The sequence below is a fragment of the Anolis carolinensis genome, unplaced genomic scaffold, assembly GCF_035594765.1.
Source record: "Anolis carolinensis isolate JA03-04 unplaced genomic scaffold, rAnoCar3.1.pri scaffold_9, whole genome shotgun sequence".
NCBI lineage: Eukaryota > Metazoa > Chordata > Lepidosauria > Squamata > Dactyloidae > Anolis > Anolis carolinensis.
The window spans coordinates 24,571,368-24,593,564 of record NW_026943820.1 but is presented as its reverse complement, the minus strand read 5'-3'; the positions used below and the strand labels follow the sequence as shown (position 1 = coordinate 24,593,564).

Genomic DNA, 22,197 nt, shown 5'->3' with positions numbered 1-22,197 from the left:
TATAACCTTCCAACCTCATTTAGATATCAAATTTGTGTTGTCAAATGCTTTCCTGGCCAGAATCAATGGGTTGCTGTGAGTTTTCTGGGCTGTATGGCCATAGGAAAAAAATGCTTCTGAAACATGGCCATACAGCCCAGAAAACACACAGCAACTATCAAATTTCTATTCACTAAAGGCATACATCTCTTTAAAGTGGTTGTAACAGTATAGTGATGCCAACATGTTCATTCTTTACAGTGTGTGCTGAATATGGATACATATTTTTTGTCTGAAAATAGCTTTTTCAAACTTTGATAACATCTTAATGGTAAAAGTATTATCCCAGATTCAGCACAATTACATAGCACACACTCCAAATTCTGCATATCGTATCTATTTAATCTGATGCAAAACTGTAGACTTAACTGTGTGACTAAAAAGCTTTATACAAGCTAATGGTTAAAAATAGTCAAGAGTGCTCATAAAATGTAATTTATTTATTATTTCATAAGCAAAAAACTACACCCAACATTTATCAGCTTTAATTACCAGCAGGCCTAAGTATGACCATATATTTTCACAACTGAAGACTGCATCATGTTGAATAAAGTTGTAATACTGTATTAAAAATGAGAATTCAACTAGCTGAGACCAAGCAAGTGCCCCAAAGGTAATATGACAACCGATTCCTCAGTTTCATAAAGTTTGACCTTATGGCCTACCACAGAAGATTGCTTTTGATTATTACAGAAGCAATGTAGAAAAAGTTCGGCCAGAGATTGTACCAGATAGATACACCAAAACATGTCACAGAGTCAAAGAAGTTTAGATAACCTACCAATTTGACCATTGTTCTACTGTAACAGGATGCAATGAACAGTGGAGAACTCAGCGTAGATTCTGTGTCATTTCCCTTTAGTCAAATCATAATCCATGAAAATGGCTAGATGAGTTTTTTGTCTACTTGTAAATACGTCCCTGACCAGGAGAGTTCTTTGAATGTGCACCTTCTCTCTCTCGGATATTAAAATGGTTCCTGGCTTTTTGTGTGATGCAAGTAAGTAACGGGGAGAGTGGAGCATCTGCTATCCCTAAGATAGGAGACAAAACCAAACCGCACCATTAGAACAAATTGTCAATGTACAAATTCTATTATTTGTTTATAGAACTGACATTTTCATATACTTCAGGAAGAAATTCAGAGCCTAGCAGTGCTTGCTTTTTCAGTGTCATAAAACAGATTCGACTCTGCCACTAGTACAGCTGAAAGTATTTCGATTTTACTTTGAACTCCTATAATGCTCTAAAATATTTTGCTCATTGGCACATTGGTTTTGAGTTTGTTTAAAAGTGATATGGAAAACTGGTTTGCCTTACTATGAAACAGATTTTTTGTTGGCACACAGGACTAGTTTCAAAAATATATTGGCCTTCTAATCTCACCAGTCTCCCTTTCTATGAAATGGTTGCTTTTGTTACAACAGTAAAAATTGCAATTGTCCACCCTCAACTGCAGCCCTTTTTGTTTCAAACAACCCTGACACAGTTGTTTAATATCCCAAACCCCCAAATGGGTACTCAGGTCCCCTCCCGCAAAATTCCCCGCCCCTTCTATACGGGAATGATACAAGTGATTGTGCTTGAATTTTGCTACTTCTGGAATACTTACCAGCTGGTGCTAGGGATCGTAAGGCTTCTAAAAGATGAGGACTGGAAAACTTGACCGTACATCTAAATGGTTCTATATTAGGCAAGATGTCATTTATTAGATCGCCTCTGAATGTTGTCTTAAGCTGTAAACCATAACAATCAAGAGGTTAAAAAAGCCCTTCGCGTCTAAATTGTTGACAGTTGGAAATCATAACACTTTCCTTTTTTGAACAACACATTGTAACTGATTTTTAATTTATGACGACTTAGAATTCCTTTCTGAAATATCTAGTCCCTTACTATTTTGTTATAGATGACAACACATTCATCTGCACATTTGAAAAATAAGTCATATTTTGATATATGCCTTGCTAGGCCTGGTTTGGGGAGAAATAGTCCAATATATTTTTAGCATCTTTTTAATTTTTATTTGTATTTTTAAAGGGTGGGGGAGGTTGGGGGGAGGAGGTCTTAAATGTTGTATTTTTGAAAACCTAATATATATTTTTAACAAAATCAACAGTTATATTTTATCATCTTATTTATATGACTGTTTTGTGAAGGCCACTCATAACCCTGTATTGGCATGTGGTAAAGATGCACATTTATCTCACCTCTTTATTTTCTTGGTTTAATGTTTTGATTAGATTTTACATGCTGAAATGCTATATGGTGAATTAAAGGGAAATTGGAATCTATATTTTTATCTGAAGCCTGCTTTTTTAACACAAATAGTAAGGAACATGGCTTGTATTTGTACCCTTCAACCTTCTTAAAGGCAATGAGTACAATAAGTGGAAAGGCAAGGAAGGTAAAGGGTGCCGCCTTGTGGTAGACAAGCACCTAAGATTAATACATTATTTTGTTTACAAAAAAGAACCCCCCATAACATTGTTGCAATTCTGAATGTTGTTTGTCTTGCAGTTAGGTTCATGTTTTAATTTACAGATCCAAATCCTTGCTGGCTGATGGTTACAGAAAAAAACCTGGAAAGTTATTTTAGCTTTGGACTTGTTTTATCTACTGAGATAGGACAAATAGTTTCCATTCATCACTTGCATGGTATTTCACCATTTTAAATGCAGAGAAGCTCTGCGCGCACAATGAGGAATCTGTATTGCATCCAACTAATATCTGGCACATGGAAGCAAAAGAAGCAGCACTGTGCTCAGATTTGGAATGGAATCTCAAGAATGCTACATATTGAAGGAATGTATCATTAGAAATCACACACATCCGGAAAAGACTGCATTGGTTCTTGGTATTCTGAGGAAGCGTAGGCTGATGACAGCCAGAGTGTAAATGGCGAAAGATTTGGAAAACAACTGAACGCATTAGAGGACACAATCATGCAGAGAAGAGAGCAAGGAAGGCCTCTGCTGCACCTCAATTGCTACCAAATTCAAAACCTCTGCCTTGGTGAGCAGGTTGCTCAAACCAATGGAATCTTGCAGGGATCAAGAGGCAAGGCACATGGAAAGAAGGCATAAAGAACATAACAAAACTATCCAAAGCAAATATATGTACAAATATACATAACCAATTTTTTACCCGATATTGTGCAAACTCTAGTTTTGGTTGAGGACCATCACCAAAGGTTTCTCGATCAATCCTTTGAATTCTTTCCTTTTCATGCTTATCTTCCCGAATTATCCTTGGATCCACTGGAAAACAAAGAATCTCTTAAGCTCCCAACTAAACCATACCTGTCAAAGTAACATGCATGGTTGAAAGGCTTCATCTGCTGGATGTCTTACTGTGCATGCACGCAGGAGATATGTCCTGACTCTGGTCCACCCATTATGGGTGATGGCAAACACCCTTAATATTAGAAGAAATGGTTTTGATTTAAAACTATGTATCATAAGTCAGTATAGATACCATTTTCCAGATTGCTGTTTTTTTCTTGGAGAGGTTGTAGGTGATGGGTTGGAAAGCTCTAAGGAAGCAAGGAGAAAAGAACATTCATTTAGTATATTTTCATCCATATAATCAGTAAAAACAAGCTTTCCAGATTCACAACTCAGTGTGTTTTACAAACAGTTGTGAAATGCATTCTGGTTTCTTTGAGACCAACAGGAAGCTAGTCACAACCAGGTTTGAAGGAATATGTCTCAATTACGTACAACTCACGCTTCCATTCAGAGGGTTTTTTTTCATGTTAGGAGCGACTTGAGAAACTGCAAGTCGCTTCTGGTATAAGAGAATTGGCGGTCTGCCCAAGGGATGCGTGGATGTTTTTACCATCCTGGTGGGAGGCTTCTCTCATGTCCCTGCATGGAGCTAGAGCTGATAAAGGGAGCTCATCCGCGCTCTCCCTGGGTTGGATTCGAAGCAGCAACCTTCAGGTCAGCAACCCAACCTTCAAGTAATCCGTCCTGCTGGCACAAGGGTTTAACCCAGTGCACCACTGGGGGCTTTTCATTCAGAGGTGAGAAAAGTGCAGCATCAACTCCCTTTCATGGCCTCATTCCTGCTTCCCAATAGCTGCTACCAGCCTGCACAGAAACCAGAACTGACTTTTTGTCACCTCCAAGTTGCTGGTTATGCATCAGAGCAGCCCAGCTGAGGAAAAAGGATAGTTTCTCCTATGCCACAGTTGCCTATTCCTTCCATATTCACTTGCCTACTCACTGCATTGAAAAACTTCCCACTACCTACTAACCACCAGGTCTCAGGAGGGACCTTTGTTATGAAGATCTGGAATCCTGAGTTCCTGGGTGAGAGAAAATGTGCATGCATTCCATTCGAGAGCACATACTTATTTTTTTCCCTAGTCCAACCAAGTTGCAAACAGCCCCTTTCCCAGATCTGAACTGCATCTCAATGCCTTTCCCTCCCCAGTGGTATGTGGCAGGTGCTAAGTCATGGAGGAATATGGAGCTCTATATTCAGAGGAATTTCGTCAGGATGCCCGATTTCTGACTTATGCAAGGAATTGTGAGAATTGGCCTAGTTCCTAATGTCTAGGCATGCCCCAATTCCACCAGCAAGCCAAATTTACTACCATATTACATTACGATATAGTTGCCACTGCAGAACAGTTACACCTCCGTTTTTGGGGTCCCCAAACGGGTTTTTCTCCTTTCCTCAGATAAACATTGCAGGCATTTATAAAACTGAGGAACTCCCTTTTCCCCTCAGTGAAAGTTTAAACGAATACCGAGCTCTCTCTCTTTCCTCTTCATCTCAAGGATAAGACAGGTTTTTTTTTTAAAAGCAACAAACCCAGAATGCAATAAATAGAAGGCACCAACTGTATTTCATTGCATAATAGTTGGACCCCCTTTTTTCCAACCAGGGAATAGAAAGTGTGACTATTATGCAATGAAATATGTTATTTGTCTTTTAATTAAGTGTTGAGAAATATTTCCAGAACACCAGATGTTTGGAAATCGGCCTAGTGTTACCTTATTACAAGATTGTCCTGCTCTACAGTACTATGGCACAGTGTCTTGGAAGAAGGCATTTTCAAACCTGCTTGGAGGTTTTGAGGCAATCCCAAAACAAGAATCCCAAGATTTGGTTTAGAACAGTTACAAACATCTCACCTTGCTACATCGCTTAAATACAATATCTTTAAGGGAATCTAAACAACGGCTTCGGAGGTCCATTTCATGGATATCACTGTAATTTGCAGCAACCAGCAGTGCCTTCAAATGAAAATGGAGGTAGTTTTATTTTAATTTAATGTTGAAAGACTATTATCATTCTATTTCATTACATTCCTTTTTTAGAATTATCATTTGATTTAATTCAATAACACATATGTAATTACATATGTAATGTAACCCTAAATGCATGTAATAAATAATATATAATATGTAAATTCTCAAAAATAAAAATCACAGCGGAATAAACAAACCAAAACTTCTATTGTCATTCATTCACTTTTGTTCAGAATGTACCTTAAGACTGACAGAGCATGAAACATAAAGGCCAAGTACATTTACCTGAAAAAGCAGAGGCATGGAGCTTTTATTTATAGATTTACAGATGAAGACATAAGGAGTCTGTGAGTGGTAAACAACATAACTTGGCTTGTACTGGTTTGGTTTTCTATACTGTGCTCCCCATGCAACTCGAATCCATATTGAATTATCTTCAAATTCTTTAAAAGTGATAGTTACCTGATTTAGAAATAAAGGAGAAATCCACATTATTATGCTGGCAATATAATCAAATATCTAATACAGCAAGCACATCATAGTTAAAAGCGTGTGTCAAGTGATTATTAGTTTTTATAGATGTATTACAAGAGAAACAAATACACTGCAAAGGACTTTTCTACACTATCCTTATAGTATATCCAATGATCTTTCCTCAATATGATAATAAAATGTGCAATAATAAAATGGCTTGTAAACCTGTCAGAATTCGAGACCAAAAACATTTTAAAATTTCTTAGTGGAATGACACCTTTCTTTCTTGTAATTCTAAATTGCTTTATATTTCATTATTTTAATATGGTAGAATAATAAGTAAAATGTCTCCACTTTAGAAAACTATACACAATTACATTGTTCTTACATTTTTGAAGGATGACCGAAGGCTTTCTTCAAACTTCTTTGTAAAATTTGCCAAGTCAAAAAAGTCATTTTCATCACCTGCCAAATAAAGTAGATCTTTTGGATTTAAAGAAACAAAGGAGGGCCCATTAATTCTCTGTCAGTTTCGGAAGACATGTAATACATTCATGGGAACAATCTTACCAATTTCAGGATGTTCATTCGAAAGATTGCTAAGAATGAAGTTTCAGAGTCTTGTGGCAATTTAAAGGCATATTATATTTAAAAAATTATAAAGTAAAAAATAAAAATCTATGAAATCTTTGGCATAATACATACATTAACCAATATTTAAAGTGCCACAAAACTAACATGACAATCCCTCCAGATATTAAAGAAATTATTATCTTAAGAAATGGAGCAAGAACACATACCTTAACTGATAAGCTTTATTAACACACTGAATTTACTTAAAACAGGTAATTGTTTCCCCATTCTTGATTTGCCTTAAATTAGAAAACAACCTGATTTTCTGGTTTATAATTTGCTGCAAATTTTGAATATTGCAAAACAGTCAAATATCTACAGAGAAAACTAATTTGTGATTTAGTATTCTTGTACAGATAAGCAAAGTTGAAAAAGCTATACAAAGGCAGACAAAATGTACACAAGTAAATGATTATTCTTTTAATATCGCATTTGTCTAACATCAAATTTGACTAGATATTAAGACATGAATTAGATGTTTTAACTTTTACTGTCTAAGCCCTTTTCTACAGAAATCCCATTATCAGAGATAAGAAGAAACTGTATATTTGAAGCAGAAGTTAACACAACTTAAAACAGCAGAAAATACATTTCTAGCACCCATGATTCTAAGATGCACCCCATTTTCACAGATGTTTATATGGGTGTAGGAGAAGTGCATCTTAATATCAAGGAAATACAGTACTTGTAAATATGTATAAAATAATACAATTGCTAACATTTTCAGATAACTGTAACTTACCTTCTTCTCTGATCATCTGATACACATCCCAGAGCATTTTGTCCCGATAGGTGTAGCTGTCTGAGGAAGAATGTTTTATAAGTACAGAATGACTGTTAACTGAGTTTAGATTCATGAGCCAGCAACTCCTATCTATAGAATGAAGGAATTCTAGGAAGTTTCCACAGTACCCCTTTTGCTGATTGTTATTATTGGAAAGATGGTCAATTTAGATATTACTTGGAACTGGTCTCTATGTTCTCATCACATCAAACAGGAGTCAACCACACATGGTCTGTGGTTCATGTACAGCCCTTTCAGGCTTTGTGGCTTCTGTGCCTGGTGGATAGGTTTTAAAATCAGATTTGGGGGCTGAGGTGGTTTTGAAAATAGGCCACATGATAATGTTTCAAATTAGACAATTGTACCCTGAAGATTGGCTATTAAACAGTGGGTAGGGGAGGCAGACTCCCCATCTACCTCTACAAGTTGCAAATGTTGTAGAACAACGAAACCTGTCCACAGATTATTAGATTTTTCTAATAATATTTTTGTCAGCACTCTGTTCTCTTCAGAGATAAGCCTCACCACTGTTGTATCACCTGCAAATTTTGTAATGATATTGTTCGGACAGATGGGGATATGGATTGATATATTTACACTTGAAAAATGTACCGTTTCAAAGTACATAAAAATTAAACGTAAGAACAAACCTACAGAACCTATCTTGTCTGTAACCTTGAGACTGCTAGGCACATAGAGGCAAATTGCCAAATGAAGATGTTTCACTGGCAGAATCTATGAAGAATCAAACACATGCAAACTTGATACTAAACTGCAAGCAAATATTTACAAAAGTATTCTAAAATAAGAAAAGCAAACCAATAAGGACTGATTTCTTGATTATTTCAACTACTCTTGAGAGTTTTGAGGACATATGTTTGAAAGGAAATTAATATGTGATGAAAGAAAAACTCTTATTACTCTTTTAAAGACTAACTAGCGTTATTTTCCAGACGTTTTTGTGGACTGCAGCCCAATTCATCAGATGCAGGCCGCTGTAGACATTTCTCTGAAAATTTGAACAGGTGCTCATTTTTCCGTGAGCTTTCACAAATAGCAGCAATGTGAAAATGAACCAAAATTTTGGCTCTTTGAAAGGATTAACTTTATCTAAGTTACACAAACACTAAAACATATATTTGCAAAACATGGATGAGTAGAACAATACTCTTCTTCACACTTGTGTAGGAGAAAGTTTAATTAAACAGGGAATTTTCTTCTCCATAAAAAGAATGGGCTAGAAAGAGAATTGCTTTTCTTATCTAATTGGGGATAACTTTATGGCCTTAATGTAACCATTGATTTAGTCTTGCTCACATAATACATATAACCAATGAAGGTTGTTGAAATATATCCCATCATTTGCCAAAAAAGCAGACGTCTGGGTTCAGTACAGTTATGCAATGAAATAAATGTGCCAAAACTTTAAAGGAGAATTGGAAGAAGTCCACAATATTATATTCTTTAAAAAGCGAGTCTGGTTTCTTTCTAGATACAATTATATAATTTAAAAAACAAATATAAACAATATCACAAAAAGTTCTGAGACTTTAACTGAAACATAACTGATTTACTTAATAAAAGTAAAATGTTTCTCTTTATAAAAACCAGCAACTATATATCCACATATCAATACTTACAAATCATGTCAAGATCGGCTGCATGCGTGATAGTTGCACAGTTTTCCTTCAAGAGAATGTGAAACAATGTATTAATTCATGTTAAAACAATACTGAGGAAGCTAATAAAACAGGAATTCTAAAAGGAATGAGAGATTCTGAATATTGTTTGAATGAAATTGCTAGGAATTTATATCCCACTGTTATCTTTGGAAGCTGAGATCCAAAGTGGCTCACAACCTTTTTATAATTTAAAACACAAAAATATTAAAATTGCATTAACATTGGTATGGCATGAGAAGAACAGCAAGGAGTGAATGGGCCATTCTGGATTACCTGGGGAGGGAATTCCAGAGTTGAGGGGCAGTTACTGGAAAGGTCCTCTCCAGTGTCCCCACAACCATGCTTGGGATTACCACAATGGGTATCATAATGGGCTGCCTTTCTGGGATGTTTAACAATGGCAACGGTCTTTCTTGATAGGATGTACTCAGGTGCTTTTGGGAAGATCCTGTTTGACATCCTGCACATTGGTCTGTGGCATCCCTAGTTCAGTTTTGTCCCCTTTGCTAGGAGAGGTTGCTGGAGGCTTGTAGTTCAATGTCATCAGTAGGTCAATGACGTTTTCCCTCTCCTTTCCATTTACAGTAATTACAAAAAAATTAAAGCTGCACCCATTCTCTGCAAACATTGATGGCTTTTCCACTAAAGACACAATAGATTTCTGTATCAAGAAACCACTTAACATTTAGCTTCTATCATATGTATTATGATGCAATATTTCAAACTATCGGAATTTAAGACCCATCTCTTCCGGCAAGCCTATCCAGTCAACTTCTAATCATACTATTGCTGCCATATGATTTTTGTACCCCGTGTTTGGTATGCTTTTATGATGTGTTTTTATCTATGTATTTTATTGTATACGTTTTATTCAATGTTCATGTTTTGACTTTGTTGTACCTCACCTCAGGCCATTAGGAGAGGCGGGTAACAAATAAAATGTATTATTAGTATTATTACTCTGGATCTAGCAAAAGGATTGGAACAGGCCAATTAGAGTTACTCCACATTCATCAATTTTACTACATGAGAAAAAATGTAGGAACTACAGGAGAAAGGTTAAAGTACCGTATTTACTTGAGTTTAATGTGCAATTGAATCTAATGCACACTTCAATTTTTGAAACCCTGAAACCAAATAAAGTATTTGCTGCTAAATGTAATGTGCAGTGGCAAAAAGTGCACATTTTGTAATTTGGCCCAAAGAGGTGTGTATTACTGTTTGCTTAGAATTCCTTCTTTAAAAAAACAAAAGTATTAGGTCATCAAAACTTCTAACAATAGAAAAGAAAATCTTGCGTTCACCTATGCTATAGAATGAATCCATTTTAACTGCTTTGGTTCAGTGCTATGGAATCATGGGAGCTGTAGTTTTTCATAGTCTAGACTCAGAGCCTTCTCTGCCAAAGAATGCTGATGCCTCATCAAACTACAAATCCCAGCATTGAACCTGGCAATTAACTTTCAGTTGTCGTCCCTCAAAGAAGAGCTCCAGGTGCTCCTGAAGCAGCTTCACCTTTTGCTTTAGCTCAGCACTAAGATACCGTATCACTCAAATTTAATGCAGACCTTAATTTTGGTGAAGTACTTCAGTCCAAAATGGTGAGCAGTAGATTCAAGTAAATAAGGTAAATTGGTTCCAGTTTAACTTAAAGGAATGAGCATGGTTATTAAGACATACTAAAATAATACATATCTAAAATGTAGGGCACAAATAAGATTGTTTATGAGGCTGCATAAATATGAAAAAAAAATCAATGCCTTTTATGCACTATTTTGAAATAAGATTATTGCCAAATTATTTGGAGAGGTTTCACACAAAAAATCTTTCTAGATCAGGTATGGGCAACCTTGGGCCCTCCAGGTGTTATGGACTTCAACTCCCACAATTATGGGAGTTGAAATCCAAAACACCTGGAGGGTTGAAGTTTACCTGTGCCTGTTCTAGACCTTGTTCTCACCTGACAGAGTTCAACAACTTCTCTGGATATATCTTCCTTCTTCTGATTCGTGTTTAAAGACTGAAGCTGGGAGTCGGACAGAAACTTCCACCTGGTCAACATTGTTCTGGTTTCTGAACGCGGGATTCGCAACACCGTTCTCCGAATATATTCTGCGACTGTCACATCCATAATGAAGACCCTTCAAAAATAACACAGGGCTTGCATTCTGGAATACTTTTGATCTCAGAGCCAAAACAGGGAACACGATTCCTTTGATAAGTGTTCATTGGGCAGACATTTCAAAATAAGCTGCCACCTATTTGTAAAACAGTGGAGGCCTTTTTAATTTAAGGCAACGGCAGCACATTATCAAGGAAATATGAGGCTGGATCTACAATCCCATACAATCCAGATTATCTGCTTTGAACTGGATTATATGAGTCTACACTGCCATATAATCTGGTTCAAATAAAATAATCTGGATTTTATATGGCAGTGTGGATGGGACCTGAAAGCTGTCAAAAGAGACAGACAAACCTATCTTTACACTAAAGCTGTATAACTTTCAATTGTTTATTGGCAGGAGGTTCTATTCTATAGAGTGCACTGTGTAGTTAAGTATCAAAATATAAAAAGATCAATTTTCTTACCAATGAAAATGTATAGCAAAGGAGGCTACAGGTTTTTAGCTATGAATAGGTTTTAATTGTTTATTTTTAATGCCATTAATTAAATTAAAATTTAATTTAACTGTATATTTTGAGATTTTAAATTGTATTGAATTGGTTTTATTGTAAGTCATTTTGAGTCTTTTTTAGAGGGTATAAGTAGTAGTAGTAGTAATACTACAGGTCTTATAAAATGACAAGGAGCTAATTTATGCCCTTACAATACGCTCCATGAATGTAACCAGTCAGTATTTATTTGCTTTTATACTAAAAACCTTTATCTCTGCTACTAGGACCTTATTTCTCTCCAGTTGACTAGAAGTGTAATTAAAAGCAACCCTACAAATAGCATTGCATGTAAGTCAGAGTTTGGAAGTACAGTAGTCTCGCACTTATCCAAAATAAACGGGCCGGCAAAACGTTGGATAAGTGAATATGTTGGATAATAAGGAGAGATTAAGAAGAAGCCTATTAAACATCAAATTAAGTTATAATTTTACAAATTAAGCACCAAAACATCATGTTATACAACAAATTTGACAGAAAAAGTAGTTCAATAGGCAGTAATGCTACGTAGTAATTACTTATTTACTAATTTAGAACCAAAATATCACGATGTATTGAAAACATTGACTACAAAAATGCGTTGGATAATCCAGAACGTTGGATAAGTGAGACTCTACTGTACTGCAAATAAATAAATAAATAATACAAATAATTCGAGTCAAACTGCATTAATTGGGCCCGGGCTGTGGCGCAGGCGGGAGAGCAAGCCAGCTGCAATTAACTGCAATGAATCACTCTGACCAGGAGGTCATGAGTTCGAGGCCCGCTCGGAGCCTATGTTTGTTTGTCTTTGTTCTATGTTAAAAGGCATTGAATGTTTGCCTATATGTGTAATGTGATCCGCCCCGAGTCCCCTTCGGGGTGAGAAGGGCGGAATATAAATACTGTAAATAAATCTATATATATAAAAGAGTGATGGCATCACGGCGACCAACAAAACAACAAAACTACAGGCCCCCCCAACCTCAAAATTTGACAACACAACCCATCATCCACGCCTCTAGGTTGATACAACAAAAAGAAAAGAAAAGTAAAGTCCTAATTAGAGGGAAAGGAATAATTGTTTTTATCCAATTGCTGCCAGTTAGAGGACTAATCTCTGCCCACTTGGTCTCCTAGCAACCCACTCAGCCCAGGGGACAGGCAGAGTTAGGCCTCACTTAGGCCTCTTCCACACTGCCCATAAAATACAGATTATCTGATTTTAACTGGATTATATGGCAGTGTAAACTCAAGGCCCTTCCACACAGCTATATAACCCATTTATAATGGACTTAATGTCAGGGGGAAACCTTTACCTTTTACCTTAACTACCACCAATTCCTCAATACTTTATTTTCCATACCACCATACTTCGCCACAGCAACGCGTGGCCGGGCACAGCTAGTAATAAATAAATTAATTCGAGTCGAACCCACATATTTCATCCTTATCTGGAAAAGCAAACATTCCACTTCGACTCTGACAGGAATTCAGCACAACTCGAACGCGCTAAATACGCCATTCCCTTCTCTCCGTTATTCTTCAGCGGCCTGTCATGGTTTGCGAGATGGTTTTAACGTTTTCTACGCTGCTGAGGTGATTGTTTAAATTTCTATTCAATGGGAATTATACAGGAAATGGCGGCTCCTGAGGCGAAACGGCATCCAAGCCTACTCACTTCACGGGCGGATTCTGCCGCGGGCTCTCCCTCGGCCGCTTCTTCGCCATCTTCGTTCTTTTTTGGCCGTTGCCGCTTCGGCTTTGAATCACCCAATCAGCGGGCGCGCTCCCAACCAGCCAATCAGCACTAAGAGCGGGGGAGGAGAGAGAGTGTGAGAGACAGGGCTCTGTTGGCGCCTGCGCAGTACTGGCTCTGAAAATGATGGCAGCAAGCCTTTCCCCTCCTTTTTTCGGAACATAACAAGTTCCGGTCGCGTAAGCTTTGCTTCCGGGTGATGCTCTTCCTGTGTTCGTTCCCCCCCCCGCCCCCGAGTAGTTTTGTCAAACTTAGATTTTGGAAAGAAAAAAATCTGTTGCTGTTTTGATGAGCGAGGAATTAAGAGAGGATTGGTAAGTACTGTAATATCATTATTGGGTTGCTGTGAGTTTTATGGGCTGTATGGCTATGTTCCAGAAGCATTCTCTCCTGACGTTTCTCCCACATCTATGGTAGGCATCCTCAGAGGTAGTGAGGTCTGTTGGAAACTTGGCAAGTGAAGTTTATATACAGTAGAGTCTCACTTATCCAACATAAACGGGCCGGCAGAATGTTGGATAAGCAAATATGTTGGATAATAAGGAGGCATTAAGGAAAAGCCTATTAAACATCAAATAAGGTTATGATTTTACAAATTAAGCACCAAAACATCATGTTAGACAACAAATTTGGCAGAAAAGGTAGTTCTATACACAGTAATGCTATGTAGTAATTACTGTATTTATGAATTTAGCACCAAAATATCACGATATATTGAAAACATTGACTCCAAAAATGCGTTGGATAATCCAGAATGTTGGATAAGCGAGTGTTGGATAAGTGAGACTCTACTGTATCTGTGGTATAATGTCCAGGGTGGGAAAAAGAACTCTCATCTTTCCACCATGTCTCCTGTATTAATTTAATGATATAATAATATATAATAATATTATACTATACTAATATTAAAATATATTGTATATTGTATATATTGTATGGGTTTCCTCCATATTTTATTTAGCCATTGAAGGAAAGGTCTGTTTCTTTCACAGTATGATCTGAGATCAGTTAGTACAGAAATGAACATTTGAATGAATTAGACTGCGTCAAAGTCGTCACCATTGGTTTATAGTGAAAGTCTTGTCATTGTATAGATTTCATGGTTCATAATTGGCTATTCACGTTTTTTTTTTTCATTCTGTCATTCTTTGGGAGAAAATTAGATGAGCCATGAATTCAGATGACTATATGTCTTGGAGTGGATGTCGTATCCTTTCCTCCTGTTCGTGTTTAAGAGCAATTTTATTTCCATTTTAGTTATGTTCCTTTTATGCATAAAAAGCATACTTAACATATCAGGCTCTGTTTATATAGTTTTAGTTATGAGTATTCTACACCTTTCAGGAAATAATCAGTTTAAAAGAAGGGAAACTCCCTTGTGGAAAAGTGTACATTCACCTTCCACGCCTTGGGCTATATTCATTTTGGAAAAATAAGCTGAGAGACAGTGACTACTCTCAGTGATTTGTGTGACTGAGCAAGGATTTGTACTTTGGTTTTTTTTTATCCTACTTCATCATATAATGTAGGAAAAGTAACATATTGTTTTCTAAATCTTATGGGCAACTGGTTCCATATTAGCCATGGTAACAGAGACAGATGGGAGTTGTAATCCAAAATACCTGGACTTCACCAGGTTTTCCATCCCTACATTGTACCATGTAGATTTCAAAATGTGACAGCAACAAGCAGTAAAAGTTGCCTGAATTTTAGGATAATGGATAGTCTAAAGCAGTGATGTCAAACTTGTGGCCTCCAAATGTTTTGATTTTCAGCTCCCAGAATTCTTAACCATTGGACATGCTAGCTAGGGCTTCTGGGAATTAAGAGTTCCAAATGCCTGGAAGGCCACAAATTGGATACCTCTGGTCCAAACTATTATAGAATGGGGACTAAATTTAATCATTTACTTCTAAGCTCTGCTTCTAATAATGCTCTCTTTCATAAAACACATCTCAAAGGGAATTCTGAGTAATATGAAGTGTATTCTAATACTAACAGGTGGCAGACTTCTGGTTTTCTCCATGTGTTCTCTTTAACTCACGATGCACCCAGATTTGTCTCCTCATCTCCATAGTGAAGAATGCAACATGGTCATTCGTCTTCTCAAGGAGTGCCACAAAGAGGTAAGAGTTATGATTGATCCCCAAAGCCTCTCTCAAGTGTCTCTTGAATTTTTATCCTCATGTTCCTAAAATCAGATGAGAGAGTCTTCAGATGGTAGTAGTGAGAGATCTACAAGACAAGGTTGTCCTCAACTGCTACAGAGGGCATATTTGGTTACAAGTGGATAAATGAAGCTGTGGATACTGTTTGTATTGGTTTTATATGCTCTTTTCATTGATTTTATCTGTTGTTGTTCCCTGATCTACACAGAGAGGTGTGTAAGAAATAAGCATTATTACTCTTTCTGCCTAAAATATGCCTCTGCTTCCATGCACGAAGAAATGGATTTGTGATTTTATCATTAAAGGCTAAGGTGATATAAGAGTGACCAATATACCGGTCTGTCCAAGCCCAGGCTGTCATGGCTTGTGCTGTCATCCTAGTTCTTCATTCAACTGAGATTGCTATTTTACAAAAATTGGAACGACATCCTTGCTTGTCAGCCCACATTCCTCAAAGTGGAAAAAGTTGCTTATGACTGCTAGAACAGCCGTTTGCGAATGTATCCCATAGCAAAGGCATTTTCTAGGTTGTATGCCTTGTTGATAGTTATTGTTTCTTTTGAGCACTGAGAAGCCTGTTCCTGCTACCTAATTATCCTATGGCAGCTAATTAAGAGTTGCCACCTTTTGCGCTGTGAAATTCATCTGCGGCGGCAGCAGCTCTGCCGCCTTGCTCCCGGCTACAAGGGAAAACTCCTCTGAATTAATATTCATGAACAGCTCCAGATCTTTCATGTTTCAGGAGGATAGGTGAAACATTACCCTTAATTATATATTAGCAAGATGTGGCACATTAGCAAGTATCCTACTTGAAAAACATCTTTGAGCACTATAAGGCCACAAAGGAAACATAGCTTTTGTGGTATAATGATGCAGCTGATGCATTGAAATGGCTGCTGTGGGTGTAGAGTAATTTCCAAGCAAGAGTTAATTATTTGGAAAGGGATTCCAGTGTGAGGAAATTGAGTTTCTGTAGTGATGGTCTACCTCTCTAAAATAAATCCCTTTGTTTTTAACCACAGTTTACAAGAGAACTTTCCTTTCTGACTTAGATATCTTTTATGACAGTTTGAATATTTCATGTTAGATCTCCAGAAATGTTTTTGTGAGTTGGTTATCTGTACCTGGCAACACAGTCTCAGCTTCTTATAAGTCTCAAACCTATTGGACTGTCTCTTTGCTGAATACTGCTTGCTATTCATATGTTGCCAACCAAACGGTCGGTTTGTCATGGATCAAATGCTTTCTCTTGGCTCTCTTTTCAGCAGCTTGAAATTGTTCCAAGTTCAGCAGATCTTTAAAAATGGAATCTGTTTTTAAAATTGCAATTCATTTCAATCTAAAAGTGGTTGAAGTCTTTAGGCTTGAGTTGGTATAAATCTGGCAATGCTGGCAGCAGTTGGGATGATGTCTTGATTCTGGATGGGTTGAACACTGCAAAAATAATAGGGGCAGTTGGTATATCTCAAACTTCCCTACAACCAAAGAATGATGACTAAATAGATGAGCAGGTTATCAAAAGTAGATGAGAGAAGAAGATGTAAACTGCTAAAAGTGAATTAATTAACCATCATTGATCATAGAAAACTAAAGCTCTATTTATATACATATATACACACTGTCAATATTGAAGAGTAAATGAGAGTATGCTTTCTATCTTTTTGATGATTTAGTGCTGATAATTTATTTTGTCTTTTTAATATATATCTATATATATAAAAATGTAATGTATGTTTGTAGGACTGAGTAAACAACAAAATCACTGAACCAAATCACACCAGATTTGACCACAAAAGTCACAGTCATCAAACAAAAAAATCTAGAAAAGTAAAGTCCAAATTAGAGGAGGAAGAGCTGTTTTCAACCTTGACTGCCAGTCAGAAGGGTAGGATTGGATGACTACGTCTTTTGTGGCCAAATTTGGTCCAGTGGTTTTGTTGTTTACTTGGTCCTACAAACGTACATTACATTTTAGATAGATAGATAGATATGGAAGGGAAGCACTACATTTGAAGTATTTTTGGCATAACAGAATGAGGAAAGCAACACTATAGACAACAGACTTTTTTGTATTGGGTTGACTTGCTTTGAGTCTCTTTTGTGGACAGAAATGGTGGGTTGTAAATAAACATAATAATAATAATAATAATAATAATAATAATAATAATAATAATAATATAATAATAATAATAATAGGGTGGATTTTCTTTTCCTGTTTTCAATATATAAAAATAGGTGTGCAATTCCCTATATTTGTTTCTTCCTTCCAGCACTCTCTCTTGAGATTTTTTGGTCATTGCAATCACCTCGATAGAGAAATGAGGCGATGCTTAAAGAAAGAGGTAAGTTACTGACCATCAGGTCAAGAAACTGAAGCATTTACAGGCCTAGTGTAAATATATATAAATATACATATATTTCTGCCCCTGGTTTTAGAGAATTTTTCTGCATCCTGCCATCATTATGTGTGTTGGACTACAAATCTTATTAACCTCATTAAGTGTTGTAGTCCAGTATATCTGTAGGGTTCTGGCTTGAGGAAGGCTGGTTTCAGATTTTGTTGGACATCCACAAAATTCTCCCGATTGTGTTCTGAAGACACATGCGCTTCCAGGGCAACATGTTTCTTTATGCTTGTGAAACTGTGTAAAGGCCAAACAATGGTGGAGACAAATGTTATGCCAAGAAATACATAATTAACTTCCCCATTCTGACATCATTTTCACTTGAGAGTGAGTTAAGGGAACAGGCTTTGTGACCATGTAGTCTCACACATTAATCCTTTGGCATGGATTCCATCCTTTTCTGCCTATAGGCTTGCTATTATCACTTTGTTTGAGTGCACATATAAGGAGCCATGTCATTATTCCACCATGGAATTTAGTTTTCTAGTGAAACGGTTGTATAATCCTCACAATTTGAAAACAATATTTACTGAAAGCCTTAGGAAAGCAAATGATGCTTTTGAAATAGCCGACTATTTTGTGTGCTGTACATAAAAGCTGTGTATAATTGGGTGTTCTGCCAAATAGCATCCTCCTCTTCAGCAGTAAGCCCATGTTGAGTTTTAAAATATACTAACATAACTTATGTATTGTTAATTCATCACATTATTTGCTTTCCAGTACCAAGACAACAGAGCCAAGAGCCGAGTGCATTCAGAAAATTTGAGAGAGAAGTTGCAGAAGAGTCCAGAACACTAAAGACTCTCTTGAACTGACTGATGCACCTCATGGAGGAGAGCTAAAGGAGTGTGCGGATGCCTCATGCCTTCTGGGTGCGTGAATAAAGGAAGCAATGGAATCCAGAGCAGTTGCCGTGAAAGACACGTGTGGTTGGCAAGTGGTAGATCTTAATGCACTTCAATTATTTGGTGTACAGTAGGAGAGGGCAAAGTGTGGCTGTTTGTGGTTCCCAACTCTTCAGCCTCTCAAATCTCCAATAAACTGTTTAATATTTTTAAAATAAATTATTTTCAAAATCAGAAAAGAAGGTATGACCAGTGCTGGTGTTTTTTGTTTTGTTTTTTGTCTTGCCATTTTTGTGGTCTCAGAAATAAAGAATTAGCCTCTCAGTCTACCACTGATTATCATCACTTTTGTAGCATTGTGAACATAAGGGTTCTGTTGTCTAAAGGAACTCTGCTCCTCTTCTTACTGTTGTTTATTTGTATTCTGCTCTGTTCCCAGTCTGGGAATATTTGTCTTTCCTGTTCCTTTTGTAGTTTAAGCTTAAGTGACTCCTTTCCCACCTTTCCAATTCTTTCTCTTGATTTGAACAGCACTGCTAATAAAACCTCCATCATAAAGTCGCTGTAGACATGAACTATGCTAACTTATGGTGTCTGTAATATCACACTACCCAGATAATCACATTCAATCACGCCATTGACATTTATGGCGCATTATACTGCCATCATGTGAGGTTACAATGGGAGAAGCTGCTGCTTATGACTGTATCTGCAGTGGAAATCCACAACAATAAAATGAAATGTCTTGTAATGGAGCACCTTGAGAGGGAAATAGTTATATATATGGCACTTAAAAACAGCTGTACTGGATTAAAGCAACAGTCCATAAATCGGAAGATTTGCTGCCCGTGAAAGCATTACTATTACATTCCCTGAGACCAGGACTAATTCCATGTATTTTGAGATCTTGACGTGAAAACGAGGCGGTGCCTTGTCTTCTGCTAAGTGTAATAAGAATCAGTTGGACCAGCAACTGATGTTTGCCTTAACCCTGAAGACAGAATAATATCTACATTACTTTTATGGTGATTCAGGACCAGTCAGGCAACATATCTCTCCTATGGAAATGGCTAGCCAGGGATTGCTTTGGCCACTTCTGCCATTATCAGAGTTAGATGACTGCCGCTCTCTGCCTAATGTGAGGGACAGTCTTTCTTGGAGTATAGGTTCCTAGAGAAATGCCTCCTTTCATAGCAACCTCTCTTTAAGTGGCTCAGTCCAGACAAAATAGGTACTCTGTTGCTCAGAAGAAGAAGAAAATAGTCTAGGAGTAGAATTAAAACCTTTTGCAGATGGGAATGCATTCCCCGTGAAGGACAAGATTTACTGCCTGCCTGTACGTTTGTTCCTAGAAAACCTATTTGCTGTAATGACCCATTTACCCTAGAAACAGGAAACCATGGATAATAGTAAACTTTACTGAAATTGCAACTTCTGCTGGAAGTTCACATTGAGTTGCTGTAGAGGACCTAGAAAAAGTATCTTCTCTAAGCATTGTCTAGGTTCTACAGGGCAGCCCTAGAGTAACTTCTGGTGGGTGTATACCATACACTTATGTAACAGACCTAATAATAATAATAATAACAATAATAATGGCTCACGAATGGGACCCTGAAGAAGGAGACAGAAGGCCTGATCCTTGCAGCCCAGGAGCAAGCCATCAGGACAAATGCAATTAAGGCCAAGATCGAAAAATCAGCTGATGACCGAAAATGCAGACTGTGCAAGGAAGCTGACGAAACCATTGATCATATCCTCAGCTACTGTAAGAAAATCGCACAGACAGACTACAAACAGAGGCACAACTATGTGGCCCAAATGATTCATTGGAACTTATGCCTCAAGTACCACCTCCCAGCAGTAAAGAACTGGTGGGATCACAAACCTGCAAAAGTATTGGAAAATGAGCACGCAAAGATACTGCAGGACTTCCGAATCCAGACTGAGAAAGTTCTGGAACACAACACACCAGACATCACAGTTGTGGAAAAGAAAAAGGTTTGGATCATTGATGTGGCCATCCCAGGTGACAGTCACATTGACGAAAAACAACAGGAAAAACACGGCCGCTATCAGGACCTCAAGATTGAACTTCAAAGACTCTGGCAGAAACCAGTGCAGGCGGTCCCGGTGGTGATGGGCACACTGGGTGCTGTGCCAAAAGATCTCAGCCGGCATTTGGAAACAATAGACATTGACAAAACTGCAAAAGGCCACCCTACTGGGATCTGCGCGCATCATCTGAAAATACATCACACAGTCCTAGACACTTGGGAAGTGTTCGACTTGTGATTTTGTGAAACGAAATCCAGCTTATCTATCTTGTTTGCTGTGTCATACAATAATAATAATAATAATAACAATAATAATAATAATAAGTTTATTTGTATCCCGCCACCATCTCCCCCAGAGGGGACTCGGGGCGGCTCACAGAAATATCAAATACAAAACAATAATATACAATACATCAATAAACAATAACATGCACCAATTGTAATATTTTCACATTAACCAAAAAGAATAAAAACACACTTATTAAAAACATAGAATTATGTAATAGTAGATTAGCAAAGTGCACATCATAGACCTAGAACATTCCCAGAGAGGACACATTGTATCAAATAGAGGTTGATGTAACTGGGTTTGGCATTGCCTTCTTTGTGCTTTTCTATGGCTGAAATGGCATTTGAACCCTGGTTTTATAGAATCCTACTAGTCCAACACTCAGATTTTTGAAGGCAAATTATAAAAACCTAGACGCATTTGTTTTGTTTGCATGTTTTGTCTCTGTTTACAAAGGCGCAATTGGGCTAGCTGGGTGTATTTTGCATTGTTGTGAAGAGGCCTGGTGTTGAGTTTGCCATTTCTGGGCCAGCAGCCAGTAGCTGGCAGAGTTATGAATTAAAAATAAAATGAGTATTTATAGGTCTGCTACATAATACTCTTTTTATGCGAACAACTTGTGTAGGACTCGGCTTGGCATCGCATGTATATTTTTAATCCATAATGTATTTTAATAGTTTTAACTGTTTTATGTGTTGTTTTATATTGGTTTGTATGGGCATCTAATTGTTGCCACTGTTGTAAGCCGCCCTGAGTCCCTTCAGGTGAGAAGGGCGGGATATAAATGTGAGAAATCTATATATATAAAAGGGTAATGAAATTTCGGCTTAGGACAAAACAACAAAACTACACATCCCAGAAACACTAAGTTTGGCAGCACAACCCCTCATCCATGCCTCTAGGTTCATACAACAAAAATAAAATAAAAATAAAATCCTAATTATAGGGAGAGGAATAATTGTTTTTATCCAATTGCTGCCAGTTAAAAGGCTAAGCTCTGCCCAGTTGGTCTCCTAGCAACCCACGCAGCCCAGGGGACAGGCAGAGTTAGGCCTCACTTAGGCCTCTTCCCCACTGCCTATAAAATACAGATTATCAGATTTGAACTGGATTATATGGCAGTGTAGACTCAAGGCCCTTCCACACAGC

General features: G+C 37.4%; 2 protein-coding genes across 6 annotated transcripts; one reads left to right on the top strand and one right to left on the bottom strand.

Moving 5' to 3' along the window:
• Nucleotides 1-464: 464 nt before the first annotated feature.
• Nucleotides 465-13,367, bottom strand: cenpn (centromere protein N). 3 transcript variants are annotated; one of them, XM_008113930.2, is made up of 11 exons: nt 13,210-13,367; nt 10,834-11,014; nt 8,832-8,877; nt 7,150-7,209; nt 6,163-6,257; nt 5,586-5,762; nt 5,184-5,285; nt 3,514-3,571; nt 3,184-3,296; nt 1,652-1,775; nt 465-1,073 (listed from the first exon to the last, which is right to left on the bottom strand). In XM_008113930.2, exons 1-11 carry the CDS (start codon nt 13,257-13,259, stop codon nt 943-945), a joined length of 1,137 nt encoding a protein of 378 aa, XP_008112137.1. In that variant the 5' UTR covers nt 13,260-13,367; the 3' UTR covers nt 465-942. The 3 variants fall into 3 exon arrangements, with proteins under 3 accessions (XP_008112137.1, XP_003222999.1, XP_062817876.1); XM_003222951.3 differs by having other exon boundaries at nt 6,163-6,239; XM_062961806.1 differs by lacking the exon at nt 13,210-13,367 and adding an exon at nt 12,968-13,166.
• A 32-nt stretch (nt 13,368-13,399) lies between these two features.
• Nucleotides 13,400-19,034, top strand: cmc2 (C-X9-C motif containing 2). Of its 3 annotated transcripts, none has more exons than XM_016994763.2 (5): nt 13,400-13,601; nt 14,443-14,494; nt 15,343-15,413; nt 17,726-17,797; nt 18,581-19,034. In XM_016994763.2, the coding sequence occupies exons 2-5, from the start codon at nt 14,458-14,460 to the stop codon at nt 18,656-18,658; spliced, it is 258 nt and encodes an 85-aa protein (XP_016850252.1). In that variant the 5' UTR covers nt 13,400-13,601; nt 14,443-14,457; the 3' UTR covers nt 18,659-19,034. The 3 variants fall into 3 exon arrangements, with proteins under 3 accessions (XP_016850252.1, XP_003222998.1, XP_003222997.1); XM_003222950.4 differs by having other exon boundaries at nt 13,401-13,601; nt 14,451-14,494; XM_003222949.4 differs by lacking the exon at nt 14,443-14,494 and having other exon boundaries at nt 13,408-13,601; nt 15,289-15,413.
• The last annotated feature ends 3,163 nt before the right edge of the window (nt 19,035-22,197 follow it).